This window comes from Neolamprologus brichardi, chromosome 5 (genome assembly GCF_056152115.1).
Source record: "Neolamprologus brichardi isolate AB-2024 chromosome 5, ASM5615211v1, whole genome shotgun sequence".
Classification (NCBI taxonomy): Eukaryota; Metazoa; Chordata; class Actinopteri; order Cichliformes; family Cichlidae; genus Neolamprologus; species Neolamprologus brichardi.
This window is the reverse complement of record NC_142108.1, coordinates 23,319,438-23,337,085: the sequence shown is the minus strand read 5'-3', so window position 1 is coordinate 23,337,085 and position 17,648 is coordinate 23,319,438. Positions and strand designations below refer to the sequence as shown.

The 17,648-nt window shown below is 38.2% G+C and overlaps 1 protein-coding gene across 11 annotated transcripts in view; it reads left to right on the top strand.

The window, feature by feature from the left end:
• ptprt (protein tyrosine phosphatase receptor type T) overlaps positions 1–17,648 on the top strand; it is a 307,462-nt gene that overhangs the window by 170,790 nt on the left and 119,024 nt on the right. For all 11 annotated transcript variants that reach the window (XM_006783003.2, XM_006783002.3, XM_006783004.2 and 8 more), the window contains exons 12-13: positions 11,161–11,362; positions 15,735–15,837. In XM_006783003.2, coding sequence (XP_006783066.1) covers positions 11,161–11,362; positions 15,735–15,837 — 305 coding nt within the window. The remainder of the gene's footprint in view (positions 1–11,160; positions 11,363–15,734; positions 15,838–17,648) is intronic.

The following is a 17,648-nucleotide window of genomic DNA, read 5'->3' as shown; positions in this document are numbered from 1 at the left end:
CTGCATTAATGAATGAACAACATCCCAAACTAAATGTGAGGTCACATTTTTACTGACCTGCCAACACTGAATATGTTAGTTCTCTTTGGATCTAAATTGATATATAAACAAACATTCTCAGTGATGTAACATGCCAAATCCAGACACAGATTCTCTCTCAGTGATAATCATGTCTAATGTACATTTCATTACCTAATTGTAATGACGAGTAGCATTTTATAAAGAGACAAAATTAAAACTGAACAGATTTGAGGTCAGCTTGGAGCAACCCAATGTGTCAAAAACATGATTTTAGTTCAGTTTATCCACACACTTAGTTTCTCATGTGACCCCTTGGGGAAATTAATTGCCCTCCTTCGATCCAAAAGAAGAAAAACCAAACTTGAAAAAAAAATGACGAGCTTATCACTAGTCTGTTTTTCACAGTTATAACTTCTTGGTGTTTAAAAAAAATAGCACAGCACACAACACGTTTCACACTTCAGTCATAAATCACTGTCAATCTGTGGTGAATATCGTGTCAGCAAATGATTTTTAATGTAGGAATGAGAGCAGAAAAAGCGTTTGTTGTCTACATTAACATCTAGAGGGAGAGTGCTCGCTCTGTCACTTATCTTATCTCGGCTGGCGGGAAGTTGCTGTGTGGCTGTCAAACAGGCATTAGTGGGATGCCGATTCAGGCCGTTTCCTGTCAAACTGTCACCACTGGCTGATTTTAATGCTCCATCTCTGATTGCTTCTTCTAGAGTGAACAGAATTCTGCTCTTTGATACTTTTGTGGAGCTGGTAGTATTGATTTTCATGTGAACTTTTGGTCGACAAATGAGAGGATAAAAGAACATTTCAAGGCTCTTGTATCCTGTTATGTGTTAAATGATATACTCCCAGAACCTTTCACTCTTGCCTTCTGCCTCTTGACTGATTGAGCAACCCGATTAAGCCATCCAGAGCTTTTTAGTGATTAACAGTTCAGTTCATTTAATGTATTATTTGTCTACTGTTTATCTCTCATATAGTTCTCGGTAAGACCTGCTAGATGGAGGATTTATCAAGCTATATTTTGCCCTCAGCTTGGTCTATTCCGCTTATCTTTCTCTCTCTCACTTGTGTTATCAAGAGCCAGTGACAAAAATAGAGATAACACAGCTAGGAAATATTATCGGACTATTGTCTGTAGCTATTTCTATCTCCAGTTAGCTTATCTATTTGGGCACAATTGAAAAATAGGACAAGGAAAACAGCAAACATCTCATTCCCATTTGTGTTTTTTATTTATGCATACATATTAGGATGTGTTCATCTCTCTGTGTGCAGGCATTCATTTGTGGATTATATAAGTCTTTGAATTTGTACATCTTTGTGTGTGTGTGTGTGTGTGTGTGTGTGTAGTGTGTCTATCTTTGTATTAGCATTTGTATTGCTTCTGTGTGTGTAGTGACCCAGAATGTCTTGACAATATAAAGTCATGAGCTGGCGATGAAGGTCCCAAATGAAAACTTCAAAAAGCAGAGATGCTGAATCTTAAAACAAAAGGTGCAGTCTAACTCTCAGACTGACGCAGGGTGTGTCAAGTTACACACTAAGGAGACGACGTAAAGAATTTTTTTTTGAAGGCTTTACTATTTCGGCAAACCTCTTTGAATTTTAGAGATCAAACGCCAAGTATGGGATAGATTTGTTTTTAAACTAAAACATATTTTTTCCTTTCTTTATTCATTCTTAACAGATTTTAAAAATTATACTGAATTTCCACGCAAACCATTAGACACTGTTACTTAACTTTCAAGCATCAGCTAACAGAATGAGGCACCTGATTACGCTTTTTTTTGTGACCTGCATGAACTGCAGGAGTAAAGAGCTGTTATGTACGGTGGCCCCTAGAGACAAAGCACGTACAAACTCCAAAACACTTGCAAACTCCAAAACACTTGCAAACTCCAAAACACATGCAAACTCCAAAACACTTGCAAACTCCAAAACACTTGCAAACTCCAAAACACTTGCAAACTCCAAAACACATGCAAACTCCAAAACACTTGCAAACTCCAAAACACATGCAAACTCCAAAACACTTGCAAACTCCAAAACACATGCAAACCCCAAAGCACATGCAAATTCCAAAACACAACGGAAGTGCTCCAGGACGCTAGGGGCAGTGTTGAGCTCAATTTGCAAAATAAACGGCAAGTTTGTCTGTATGGGACGGTCTAGTCTCCGTCGCGCTTCCCAGGTTGCCTAGCAACCATGATACTAACCGCTGGAAACGTGTCATACAACTTTGTTTGACAGAAATGAAGGAAAACATATTTTGTTCATTTGTTTGTTTGTTTCTACAAGAGCTTTGTGTGATTTGATAAGTATCTGAGGCTGAGACCACAGGACAGTAAAACATGATTTTTGGGCTTCATTTCTGTACTGAACAGTCATTTAAGATTAGTTAGTAAATAACAATTAGCTAATGTTGTTCATGAGACTAAAGTCATATCACTTTGGTAATGTAACTATAATATGGCCAATATTATAGTTATTATATTAATCATTATGAGCTATTACAGCAGTGAACAACTCTGTGTCAAATACTGAGCCTCAGTACAGATTCAAGTTGCAGTTATTTATATGTCTTATCACCTTAAATCTTCACTCAAAGACAAGTATCTTTGACAGTGCATATATAGGTGTATCATATATAAGAGACAAATGTTGTTCCTTCAGTATGTTGGCATTACTAAATTTGGCTCATTGCTTACATATATTTATAAAAAGAAAATGTACAAGCTGTGATAACTGTTTCTGATAAAATGAAGAGTAGACTGATATATTGAATATTCCTTTATTGGGTGAGAAAATCAGACCATGTCATAACTGCTTTAAGTCATACAGAATAGATATCAAAGCCTTACACAGGCTGACTTCTGCTAAATGGGTCAAACTGGGCAGAAAGTATACAAACACATAACATCCTTATAGAATATGATGTAACACTATAGATCAACTTACCTCAGAATATATAAAGCATATAAACAATTACAGCAATATGATGCAACAAACACAGCAGTGCTACTAATCCAAAATACTCAAAGCTTCATAGAACTGAAACAAACATTTATTTTTAGGTCCATTCTGCTGCTGATACATACTTTAGGTTTCTGAACATTAAACTTGTTTCTTCCTTTCACAGTGTGTAACTTGAAGGCCCTGAGTACTTTCTCCCACACTGAAAACACTGGAATGATAAAATTATTTGAACATTACCTAATAAGACTGATTCAGGACAGACAATTAGTTATTTTAAACTTTTCTAGCAGTCCTTCACAAACAGGGAACAGTCTGTCTATTCTCTCCATCTGTCAGCTGCTGCTGGCTCTTCCTCCTCCTCTTCCTCACACACTGCTGAGTCCTGGTGGATCATCAGGGGTGCAAAGCCTCACAGATGATGTGCAGCAGTGAGTCCCTCAGTCTGTCCTCACTCTGGACACTTGCAGTTGTCACACATGGAAATCAAATGTGTGATAAGCTGCAGGATTCAAACACACGTGTAACTTATAAATACATGTTCATACTTTTATTCCACAATCAGAGAGAAAGAAAAAGAGAGAGAGTGCAGGACAGACAGACAGGTGACAGTCTCAGGTGTATACACTGCTACAAAACAGCACAAAAGAAGGAGGATTGTGTTATTACGAAACGAGAAGAGTTCCCAGATGGTACAGTGGACACATGTGTGACTGCTGTGATTAAAGCATCTTTCTTTCAGCTTAACGAGTGAACCGTCAGCTCGTTCAAACACACGTTAAAGAGTGGCTAGACACCACCGAACAAAGGCAGCAATATAACATAGCTAACATTAACAGTGCAGTGAATCCTGCTTGTGCTGTGATATTCAGGACTGCAAACCGAGCAGCATCACTGACTTTCAGCTTGTTGTGTTTGTGGATATATGATTGACTTTAATTATCCGTAAAATCATCACATTCTCTGTAAGATTAAAGTCAACTATTGAACAGCGTATATTTTGAAGTAAAGGCTTTAAAACCAAGTTAGTACAAACATCGCTAATGTCACATAACTTTCCCGACATGTGGCCAACAGTAATGTTTTAATGTTCTTCATTATAAAAAACATTTGCGCATAAATAAGTGACATAATATTCAGTACTTACTTCTGAAAGTTTACTCTTCAGCGGCTCCGCTTCCGCCGTTATTTTCGGCAAAATTATCCACACCACAGCCGCTATGAAATCTGGGATATGTTGGGCCATGAAGGCTACACCGACCCATCCTTAAAATTCAGGGAAATTAAGGACGCATTTGAGGGCCGCCTTTGAATTGGGACAGCCTTCGTCATGTCGCTGTGACGTAATCGGCCTTAAAATGCGGCCTTTAAGGCTGCAGACCCCAAATCCGGTCATTGGTACTTCCTGGCTTGTGTAGTTACTAGGTAACAAAAGCTCAACACTGCCCCTAGCGTCCTGGAGCACTTCCGTTGTGTTTTGGAATTTGCATGTGCTTTGGAGTTTGCATGTGTTTTGGAGTTTGCAAGCGTTTTGGACTTTGCAAGCGTTTTGGACTTTGCAAGCGTTTTGGAGTTTGCAAGTGTTTTGGAGTTTGCAAGTGTTTTGGAGTTTGTACGTGCTTTGTCTCTAGGGGCCACCGTAGTTATGCAGTCACATAACTAGATAAAAAGGTCACTGACTAAGGTTTTAGATAATATCTTGGAAATTAATGTTTCAGATTATAATTAAGTGAATGAAAACTGTTTGTTGCATGTATGTTAAGTTTTCTTAAAAGTCAAAATTATGGTTCAGTCGTTGATCGGTAGGGCTTCATAGATTGGGTCCAAGCAAGGAAGAGTTGTGATTCACTTCAGTCATTGTCCATTAAGGTCCAAGCCCACAGAAAGCTGTATTGCCTTTGTTCTCTTTGTTATCTGAGTTAGCACTCTGCACTAACATGCTCTGCTGTGACTAACTTCAACCTTTTAACTTGGTTAGTGGTAGGTACCAGCTAGTGGATCTTCTGCGGGATGTCGCCTTGTTGCGATCAGAATTTATTTTGGTGTGTCTATTTGCAGAGCAAACGGCAGAGAGCTTGGAGAGGTCAGATCCGGCCTCTGCCAGTAAAGTCAGAGCAGTAAAGAGCAGTCTTCTCACCTCAGAAGTGAGAGTGGAAAAGAAACCCGGAACAATGGCCAGCTGTGATTTTGTCTAGCTGGTAAAAGGTGTCACTTTACAGATGCAGGAGGTGGCCTTTCACCTCCTAAGTCCACAAGGTAGTATTTATAGCACACAAATGAATGGAGCCATTGCCTTCGTCATAGCTCCTACGAGCGACGTAAAAGAATCAGCCAATGGCAAGAACAGGTGCATTGCGTGCCATCAAAATGTTTGTTAATGTGTAAAGCTGCAGTGTAGATAAAACAGAGTCTTACTGCTGCAATCCATGGATCTGTATAAATAAGTCCTAACAAAGCAGTGGAGGGGGGAAGGGGGGTTAGATCTAGGCTTGCCAGTTTAGAAGAAACCAGTCATGTTCAAGTGAATTGTTCATGACTATATCAAAAAGGGGAAAAAAGCAAAGAAATACTTACAGGATACAAGGTTTATTTATGTATGCAAAATGCTTGTAGCAGAGAGGTAAATGATGTGAAAATCCATTAAAGTAAATAAAACGGAGCAGAAAGAGCAAATACCTCACATAGTCTGTTCTTAATCCAACAGGACAGAGAACACTGACGCTAAGATGGTGAAGAATGAAGACACTGCATGTTCTCTAATAAAAAAAAAAACAGGAGCACAGAGAACAAGAATGGAAAATAGCAAAACTCAATAGAAATAGCATTCTAGATTGCACAAAGGCTCTTCAATAAACGTCCTTTATTTTCATAAACCTTGGCCGTGATTCCAAAAGCTGCAGCGAGGCATCATACACCCACAGTGTGTTTGTAGTAGGCTTGACTTCTGAGTGGAAATTATGACTTTTAGTATTCACAAGCATTTGTCTTCTGTGTTTGTTTGGACAAAATAAATACAGTATTATGTTACCATGCAGTGCACAGACAGACAAACACCTGCACAAATCTAAAATTACAGGGAGTGATTTCAATATAAGATGCTCTTTTAAATGGTTTTAGACAAGTTGGTGACAAGTTGTAAAATAATACTTTTTACTTTGTGATATAAACGTAATATCAAATGTTAAAAACTCATAAATAAATATTTAATTCATACAATCTTTAGCTACAATTAATAAGCAGTTTAAAAAGAGTGTTTCCCACTTTAGAGTATTAAGATGGGTATTTATAAATAAAAAGCCATACTGCTCCTTATGACTACAGATTAGAATGTTATTCTCAAATTATTAGCACCCAGAGGGACATTTGCTAATGTGCCGCTTGGGTAAAGAGCTGTGGTAATCTCTTACAAGTTGTAAACACGAGCACATAGATCTAGATGAGTTCAAACTTTGGCTAACAATTGCCAGTTGTTGCTATGTAAGTGATTAGCTAGCAACCTAAAACAGCTCAGTTAAAATGACCAACTTTAAGGAGTGGGTATAAAGTGTATGAGCTTGATTGGGATTTCTAACCTGAGCATCTGACTTAGTGGAATAATGATAACAAGCATTGCCTTGAACTGACTAAATTGAGGCAGTTATATTACCAGCCAATCCCATTTGCATCGGAGCCATTCAAGTTTACCAGAGCTTGCTGTGCTACGATTAATTCACAATTCTCTTGCATACAATGCACTGCGTTTTGGTAAATGTAGCATAGTAAGCCCACAGCTTCGAACATTCTGCTCTGACTGTATAGCACAGAATGTAGATGCACAGTAATTTCAATGTTAATCTGCTTACACTGGTAGCTTCATCAGTATTTGGGTTGAGGTTGGGAATTTGAAATGGTCACAAAGAATAAATCTTTCAAAAATCTTGAACTATATTTATCAATATTTCCATGTTGATCAGTCTGGAACTGATACCAATGTAAAACCCACCCCTATTTATGTGTTCCTGTTCTATTTTCCTCACCTTTCACTTTTCCCTTCTCCTGTTCATTTGATCATTTCCTTCCATTTCTACTTTATCATCTATTTACCATTCCCACTTTCTCCTTTCCTACCCACTAATTCAATCACGCACTAACTCACACATATGCCTGCCTTCCTTCTGGTAAGTTATCCCTCAAAGACACACACTCTATTACCCAAGATGCACTGCCCCGCTGCGCGCCTGCCTTTTCATTGGCCAATAAAACAACCTGAGCTTTATAGCTCTACCAATTCCAAGTACATCAACTATAAAGGGAGAAAGAGAGAGAGTGAAGAAAGATGAGGAAAAGCAAGGAAATTGTGAAGAAAAGGGAGGAAGAGAAAAAGAAAAGAGTGGCTAGAAAGAGGAAATACCCTGTAAAGGGTAGAAGACAGAGAGAAAGCAAGAGTCTACTGCTCAATATGGAAAGAAATGTGAGTGGGTAAGATGAGAAAAAAAGAGAGACGGAGAGAGCATAAAGCCTATAAAAATATAGAGAGCCATTCATGACTTATAAAATAACAGCCATCGATGTGCAAACCAAAACTGCAGCGTAGATGAAAGAGATGATATTTTATTGTTCCAGCCCCCAAGTCCCAGCCTGTATAAATAGCTATTGATTCACCATGTTTTATTCAGCCAGCCAGGCGAACTTTCAGGCCTGGGAGACGTCAGCCGGTTGTTGAAGGCAAAGCTGCTGCTCTGTCTAGGCTTTTTCTGCTGCGTTTTAGACTGTTATCTTCTATTGGCTAAAGGTTTTGTCCCAGGTTCCTCAATCTGAGAGGCACTTTAGTCATCTGTCTGGTTTGTAGCAGGGGAGTAATGTGTCGGGAAAGTGGAGGAGAAAACTTCTTATCATTTTACCATCTCAGGTCACTGGCAATAAAACTGACAAAAAAACAAAAAAAGAAGGAAGACTAGTAGAAGCATTGTTTGTGGCTTTAGGCTCTAATTTCAACTTTGGAGGGTTTTGAGGTAGTTCGATTTTAGCCTCCAAATATCTAGACAAGGTAGAGTTTCAGTCTCGCATTAAATTCACAATAGAAGCAAAGAGCTACTGAACATAATGGGGACATTCATTCATGTCAGACCTTCTCTTTTCTAACTTTTGCTATCCATAGGAAGAGCTTTTCATTAGGGGACAGTGGCAATCCCAATGCATCAAATAACGCAGACAAATGAGCTTAAACTAACTATGAATCTTTTTTCTGTTTATGAATAACATGAATGTACTGTAGCTTCTGCACCATCATATGTCCGAGTCTGGGGCAGCCATTCTATTTTCTCACATATTTACATGGTCTCCCTTACTTTGCGTCTTTCCTTTCTTCTGCTCTGTCCTGTCGTATGTCCTCACTCTTTGCATTTGTATTTGCTCCAGCACATCCATCCAAAGTCACGTATTCACACATCAGTACTACAGCCTGGGGCCTAGTTGAAGTGATGCACCCAGCTGTCAATGCCTTTGATTTGACTGTTAATGGGCTGACGTGGACCACCCAACGTCCATGATTTTGAATTCCTGAATTCGTCCTCCAACAAATGTGCTATTTCACTCTAACAGACTCCCATGCACACTCGAAGCTACCCATTTTCCCTTTTTGTCTATCCACATCACTTGTTTCTTTTCATGTCCTTGCTTTCTTTTCCTTATTCATTCTTGTTCAGTCTTGTTTCTATCTTCCTCTTTATCACCATTATTATTTTCATCGTTGTCTTCTTTTTTACTCACTCCCACTAATCTGCTTTGAGTGTATATCAATTCAGTATTCTCATTTTAAATTGAGATTAATGGTGTTAAAGATGATCAATACATTAAATTAAAACCCTTCCTGGAATCCATAATCATCACTGTTTGATTGCGCAAATGTGTTTGTGTCTAAATTAGCCTATCATCTATTCATTGCATTTCTGTGTTCCAAAGCTTTATGCTGTTTTCAGTTTGTTTGTCCACCTTTTTCTTTCTTTACCACCTTTTCACTATACCCCTTTGTGTCATTCTGTGCTGTTCATTCTGAAATATGACATATTGTCTTTAGTCCTGAATGCAAACTGCAGAGGTTACAGTCATGTTGTTCCTCCAGAACAGTTCTCTGTTGTTTTTTTCCCCCTGTCTCCCTCAAAATGTTTTTATTCTTACTCAGTTATTTCGGTGTATTATGCATCTCTTAAGGATCTTTCTCCTTGCTAGTTAATGTATTTGGTAACTTTTCAGTTGATGTGAGTCATTTAGACATTTAGTGATGTGATCTTTTTCTGTTTTTGTAGCCATAGCTATGGTAAATGGCCTGTATTTGTACAGCGCTTTACTAGTCCCTAAGGACCCCAAAGCGCTTTACATATCCAGTCATCCACCCATTCATGCACATATTCACACTCTGGTGATGGCAAGCTACATTGTAGCCACAGCCACTCTGGGGCGCACTGACAGAGGCGAGGCTGCTGGACACTGGCGCCACCGGGCCCTCTGACCACCACCAGTAGGCAACGGGTGAAGTGTCTTGCCCAAGGACACAACGACCGAGACTGTCCAAGGCAACCTTCCGATTACAAGGCGAACTCCCAACTCTTGAGCCACGATCGCCCTCAGCCCATAGCTATGATGCTATGATGCTGTGATGCACTAATGGTGGTGGGAAAGTTTTCCTTTGAGAATTTGGGGTTGACCGTGTTTGCCTTTACAGATCATTTAGTGATGAAATTGAAAAATTAGAAGACAACTAAAAGGAAACAGGAGCCTTTCTAGGTGAGGTAGCTCTGCAAGTTGGCAAAAGATTTTGCATTGGTTGCGGTTTCCACCTCACCAAGTGCCTTATGACTCACTCGTTTTGTTGTTTCTGTCTCTCTGGTTCAGTCTCCTGCTCTACCTGCCTCTTTGTTTTCACTTTCACACTTTATCCAGTACATTTTTTTCACACTTTGTGGCTAAAGGACAAACAGATATGTACTCGGACAAGCACTTACACACAACCACAAAGTGCTGAAATGTGTTTGGAGTTGATTTGCTTTTAATGTGTTTTTTCCCACCACTCAATAATCTTTTGTACTGACTGTCATTCACAATGACAGCTGTCCTCCTGTGTTTTATCGTGCGTGTTTGTGTGTGCCCATGTGTGCAGTCATTGATGGTTTCACAGTGTGGAAACTTGCCAGTAGCAACACCACGACAGACATTGACAGTTCTTTTAACAGAAGAACTATTTTAGTGTTTCTGCCAGTTTAATGGTTACAGGTCAATTTGCTCAATTTGTTCCAGTCTCAAAGTGGAGATCGTGGAGAGACACACAGACCTATTGTAAAGAGCCACCATCTCTTGAACTCTAAATATTGATTTGTACTGCGTTTAGCAGACAATTTAATAACTGATGATTGATTTACTGGATTTTTTTGATGTGTCAGTGGAAGACGGTGACTCTGAATTTAAAGCTTACTTTCTTTTGTTTTGTTTTTTGTTTTTTTGTGATTTGAAGATTAAAAAATAGAAGAAAGAAAATCAGTCTATTTTGATATTCTTTACAGGTTAAAATTACTGTTTATACCATAACATATTTTACACTCTAAGACTGTACTTAAGCTGGCATTTTTGAAATTAAATCAAATCAAATCAAATGTCTAATGGGAAAATTGAACATTCATGTTGACAAAAGAATGGTCACTGATTGCCATTCCCCTCAGGCCATGTAGCATTTATAGCATTTTTCATTTTATTGGTTGGTTGTACAGCCAACTGTACACCAGTTGTACATCAGTGAATCCAAAGGATGCTGTTGCATGTCTGCGCGTACAATTAGATTTTGATTAGATTAGATTAAATAGATTTTGAAGCATTATTCAAACCAAACTACTTATGGATAAAAAAACAAAAACAGATATTATTGATTGAAATCAAGCATTACAAAAATGAGTTTAAACAAATTAATATCTAAAACCCCAAGTGCAACGTTAAACCAAACCTGCTTATTCCTTCCTTTAAAAAATAAATAAATAAAAGATATTTCAGTTATGTTAAAATTAAATGAGCTATCACTTGTTTATTTGAAATTGCGTGAGTGAAACAAATGTAAACAGATGAATAAATAAAGCTGAATTATGTAAGTGCATTTAAATGTAAAATTTTCCCATCTACCTCTAGATTACCTATAAGGCACTGAGCTCCTTGGACCCCAGTGCTGATCTGACAACCCAGCGGGGACAAGTTTTCAAGCAGAGGAATGAGACCCACCATCTGTTTGTTGGGCTGTACCCGGGAACCACCTACTTCTTCACCCTTAAAGCATCTACCAACAAGGGCTTTGGTCCGCCTGTCACTACCCGCATAACCACCAAGATTGCAGGTAAACATTACTGTTAGGTGTTATTTGCTTCTTAAAACATTAATAGCATATACAGACAGTAAAAACGTGTTTATTAGACAGCCTGTGTGCTGACATGTCAGACAGTTGCACTATAAATAAGCGTTTTAATTTGTGTCTCTCTTTGTCTGAATGACCATTTGGTTGTTCTCCCATCTGGCTTTGTATCCCCCTGTTTGTGTCACCAGCCTTGGTCCACAGAAAATGTCAGTCGCCGCACAAAAAAAAACCAATCAACTTTTGTGGCAAGAATTGTGAAGTGCCCTCATATGTTAATACAGCTCTTTATTCTTGAATGAGAGAACATTATCATTTCAACTGTTTAGAGAAGGCTATGCTGTGATGCCCAAATGACAGAATGACTGATGCTAAATAAAACCTCTCAGCTCATTCTTTGTTATCTAAATCTCTCTGTGTGCCTTTCTGATTTCACATTTTGCCTTTTTTTCAACAATTCTCCTGTAAGCCCTTTACAAATCTTTTACTGGTTTGTCTCTCCTTTGTGGTTTGTTTGTTTAGCTAATTAGACCTCATTGAGGCAGTTGTGACCTTTGAAAAAACAAAAGAAAACAGAAAGCTCTGAGGAGACACTCCCTGTAAGTTTGTGCTAAACCGATAAACTCTTATGGTTTCAAGTCAACTTTATACAGAGAGGAACTCTGAATAAGTATCACATTACTGAGAATAATTTTAATTTAGGAATGAATACAAAAGCTGCAGAGTAAAATATGAACATTTAGGAATATAAACCACTCGGTGTTTCACTGAAAGCTTGTCACTTCCACATTTGTCAGTCTCATTACATAGTTGACTAGCATACATAGATCTTGTGCTTTCACTGTGCTTTCCACTTCATATTCATTCACTTATCTGTATTCAATCCTGGAGTCTGTTAAGTGCCACAACTAGTGTCCACTCTTTTACTAAAAAAAGCAGTGTGGTTTATAAAAAATATGGCCTGAAATTGTTTTCTGTTAATGACACTATTAGTTAGTTCAATTCCATTCGGTTTTATTGATATGGCGCCAAATCACAACAGCAGTTGCTTTAAGCTCTTTATATTGTACAGTAAAGACCCTACAATAATACAACCCAACAATAATACAGTAAACTACAATATACACTAACGTGTGTTGACAGTATACACGTCACTTCTATTCCCTATAATATATATAAAAAAAAAAAAAAAATGTGGGTTTGTGGCTTAAAGTCAAGTGCGAATATACCACTGAATCCAGACTTGTCCCAGTGCTGCTGTACACGATGAAGTCCTGACTGATCTAGAAGATGAATGTGTAATGTGTTAACAGTATGTTTCAAGTGTTGTCCTATCTGTCAACACCTACAGTGATTTTTAGTGTGACCTTTCCACCGAGCCTCTGTCCTTCCATCATCCTTTCAAAACTTAACAACACATTGCCAAGAGGAACAAAAAGGAAATGTGGTGCCTCCACACATAACAGATGTGTCTTCTTTCAAATGTCACGCCATCACCAATCTTTATTATCTTGTTCAGGAGCTACAGGATGAAGAGATTTAAATTAAATGCTGCAGACACATAGAGATGGATGGACAGAGTGGCGGGGGTAGGATTCATGCTAATAACCTGAATGCCATACCAATCAGGGAAAAAAGTGTTGATGTTCTACTCAGATATTTATATGCTGCACCTCCAGTATGAGGGCATGACAGATGTGAAATTAAAATTTGAGTGTAATAGAATAGCTGTGAAGCCCTCGGCGGTGAAGCTTACGTCTACTTTTTCTTTATCGTTATACATCCTGATAATGTCATTCTGGTTGAGATATACTGTAATGTTAAAAAAACAAAACATTTCATAGCAATTTAGCATTTACATGTTTTAAATCAGGGATTCGACATACACATGGGAGCGCGCTTTTTTTCTTCCGTTGTTGACTCAGAGGAAATATAGCTGGCTTTGCCATATGCACGTCCGTCTTTGTCAGTGACGAAGAAGTAGACCTCAAAGGTTGGGTTTTTCTTTTAGACTTCTTTTTTTATTCAAGTTACATTTAATAGTTACATTAACCCTTTAAAGGCGAGACCATAAATAATAATAAAAAAAAAAATAGTATTTGTATACTACCACAAAGGTACTAGAATGAATGGTAGTATCTTGCAAAGCACTGTTGGTGTGCATATAAGTCAAGAAACATATTGTATTTCTGTGATTTTATACCTTTACAAACCCTTTGTACGGAGTTACTTTTGGGATTGGTTTTGGGATGTATCGCTATTTCTAAAACATGTGTCATTAGGAGGAGGATGATTGTTGGTCAGCTAGCATGTTCACTTGTTTCAAATTGCAGTCAAACCCTTTTGAGATATTGGTTTCTTGTTCAATAGGGCACAGTCTCTCGTACAGACAATCCATCAGTCTGAGATGCATAGGTCAAAGATATATCGAAACAGGGATATATCTTCTTTGCTAGGGTCTTGTACATGTGTATGAGCATGCTACAAAGATCAGTGTCTCCAATATGTTCACTGCAGGCATGAGTGAGTTTTTGGCAAAGGTCATCTGTCTTTGTGTGGGCATCATTGTTCCAATGTTCGATAGTCGAAAGAGGAATGATCCCACAGGCATCAGATTGCATGGCCTTGCCCCATAAAGTTAGATGCTCCGTCTATTATTTATTACACAGGAAGAAAAATCATGCGCTGTCACAATGCTTGTAACATCTCGGTATACAAATATATGTCAGTATAGTAGAATTACACATGCTTGTACTTTTTTCTTGACATTTATCATATTTACAGTTTTTAAAAGATCTCATATTTTATTCATCATGTGTAAGAACTGTACCTCCTATGTGCTGGCTCTGGGCATGAATCGGTGATGGGCAAAGCACATGTATCTTTGGCTACGTTCACACTGCAGGTCTTAATGCTCAACTCCGATTTTTTGATCAAATCCGATTTTTTTGTCTGCTCGTTCACACTACAAATAAAATGCGACAGCAAACGCGCTCTAGTGTGAACGCTCAGAGCGGCCCGGATGCGCAAAAGAAGATGTCACACACAACGCGCTCTGTTTATACCCAGAGCAAACAATATTGTTTGACTGATGGCCCTTAATATAAAGACTTCGGACTTCACGTTTCCGAATTTTTGCTTTAAGTTATTTTGTTATTTACATAATAATGTAGATAACCTAATAATTATCCTTATTGCTGTTTTAGAGAGGAGCGGTGCTTCAAAGGATAGTTGCAGATTTCTGTCAGAATCTGCAGATTATGCAGTACAAATAAAATGTTAACGTTTCTCCAACGTTGTCTTCCCAGCAGTTTCACCGGATGGCCAGGAAGCGTTCGCGATGTCTTATCGGGCGCTTCTCTGGCGCTGATAATTGGCGTCTGTCTTGTGTCAGTGACGTAAAAGATGGATTTAATACGACTTGACTATTCACACAGCAGTCGCTTTCTAAAACATCGGATATGTATTGGATTCAGTACCACATACGAAAGTGACCCAGATCGGATTTGAAAATATCGGATTTGTGCCGTTCACACTGTCATACCATGATCAGATATGGATTGCATAGGGTCAAAAAAATCGGATTTGATGTGCTTTCGCCTGCAGTGTGAACGTAGCCTTTGTGTGGACCTCTTTGCTCCACTGTTTGACAGTCCAAAGAGGGATGATCCCACAGGCATCAGATTGCATGATTGCTTTGGCCTTGTCACATAAAGTTTTACAGTCCAAAACAAAAACCATGTACTGTTACAATTCATGTAAAATGTCAGTATACTAATGTATAGTATACTAAAGTTATCAGAATTCACGTACAATGCTAATAAATCTGCATATTTTGTTCTAGACATTTACTATATTTATACTTATGAAATTATTTTAGCCTTAATTTCATCTCATAGATAAATGTGTTATATAAACACCAATGATCAGAAAAGTTTTAATTTGTTTTGTAACGAAACATTTTGAGTTGCATTAGCTTCAGGTCACAACTTTTACCATGAAGGGACAAATCAGCCATATGTTTTTAGAAAATTATTTAAACTGTCTTATTTTGAACTTGTCATGTTACTTAATTATTTTCATTAAAGGCTTCCTGGATGGCAGCTAACTAAAAAGGTCTTTCATTTAAAGACAGATTAACATCTGGTGGGTTTTTTTTCTGAGAATCACAAAACTATGACATGGCTCAAACAGGTTAACTTAATTTCAGTGTATTTTTAAGAAAGGTATAGGGACTCAAAATGTGCTCTACCAAATGACTGACCACAACCCAGAGCTTTTTTAAATTATGTTGGCCAATAAAATCGTCCGTGTAAGGTAACCTGTTTTAAAATTTAAATTTGTTAAACCTTTTCAGCCCCCATGATGCCAGAGTATGAGTCAGAGTCTCCACTTAATGAGACCGAGACAACCATCACTATCCTGCTGAAACCTGCCCAGTCCCGCGGAGCACCTATCAGGTAATTTCTTAACGTTCCTTAACAAAATTCTAGCTTCTTTTTCATAGAGTTTCTTTTACTATCCTCTGCTGTCCTACTCACATTTTTCCTCCCAGCATCCCATCTACCTCCTTTTCATTACCCCCCTACTTTTTTCCATCCATGTTCTTTTGGTCTTCCTTCAGGGCCCTTTTAGAGCCATTGCAGTTACTCACACATATAAGTCTAATTTGTATGCAAAGGAATTCAGAGAATGATTTTTTATTTTTTTTTAATTTGTCAGTGAAACATTTTGCCATTACTCATTTTGCTTTTTGTAACTTTTTGGCTATTCACTAGTGGAATTGCAACTTCTACTGGACATTGCAGGCCCAAGTGTCTGATACTTTAGCTGGTCACTTGAAAGTCTGCTTTAATTTAAGGTTTCAGCCATCAAATTCTTAACATAAGGAAGTGGAAATTTGGATTTTATTGAGCATATTGTACAGAAAACACCGTATTCATAGTCTTATACATAGATATTGATGGTGTTATTAATTTGTACCATACATGCGAAAACAAAGACTAAACAGTATAAAAGAAAAAAGCCTTAGCATAAACTAACACTTGGAGTGGGTTTTTAGCTCGGCTCACAAAGTGTGTCTGTAATTTGCTGACACTACCAGTTTTGGTTAACTAAAAGACACATTTAACACAAAATTTAATTAATGGTAATTCTTAGTTTTATCAACATTCAACAAAAAGTCAAACAGGACAAACAGCACCCACCTGTCTCTTAAGGCCCCGGATAAACAGGCCTTGTGACCAGTCAGTGGCAACCATGAGTCACAAGGGAAAAAGTGTGTAATCTGGTGGCTGCAAGTTGCTAACTGTCAGTGCAATTGACTATATGAGCCTCATTCAGACAGGCCAGTGGCACCTGCTGATCACCAAGGAAGAGTGAATGCTGCAGTGGTTGCTGGAGGTTGCTGACGGTCACTGGTCATTGGTTGCAAAGAGGTATCCAATCAAAAATCTTTTGATTGCTTTGGTCTCTAGCAGGTTGCCATGGTCAGCAGCAGATTGTGCAGCTTGTCTAGCAACCAGAGAAATCACAACGTTTGTGGTGCAAGAACATCTTTGCAAATGACTTCTCCAATAAATAGATTGTGTTTGCATGCTCTGCAAAATCCCTTATTAATGCTTTTATCAGGCACACACACAGCACACACAGGTTTTATTTTCCCAGTCACCAGTCCACTGTATTCACTTCAAAACAAAGCAGCGAGTGAAGGCACCCAGCTAATTTATTTCTTTTCCTTTTCTCATTTTTTCAGCCAGCATGTTTTTAATTAAAAGTTCACTTTGAACATGTGATCTCATCCATTTAATTGGTGCAGGGGAGAACATTATTCTCGCTCGCCTTTAGGGAAATACAGCTTCGACAATGCTGTGTGGAGAATATATATCACTTCAATTTAGACTTTGGGAAATGGATTTGTGAAATGTGAGTGTAGGTCAGTGGTTTAGCATTAATTTTTGTAAATCCCTTATCATATCTCATCATTAATCACCCGCAGATGGCAAATATATCTCATGTTGAATTAGGCCGCACCCTCATCACTACCATCTTTATGTGTTTATCAACTAGAGAAAAGCCCATTAATGTGTTTGCTTATTATGTGTGTTTGGTGCAAGTATTACATGTTTTAAGTGCCAACAGATGTACGTGTGGAAGCAGGAAAAAAAGGCATCCGTTTGTTAATGTGCACACAAATGTTTTTGCTGCAATTGTTTTCTTATTCATCCTGCAGATCAGAGCATCAGAAATTTAGGAGGTTAGATAAGATTTT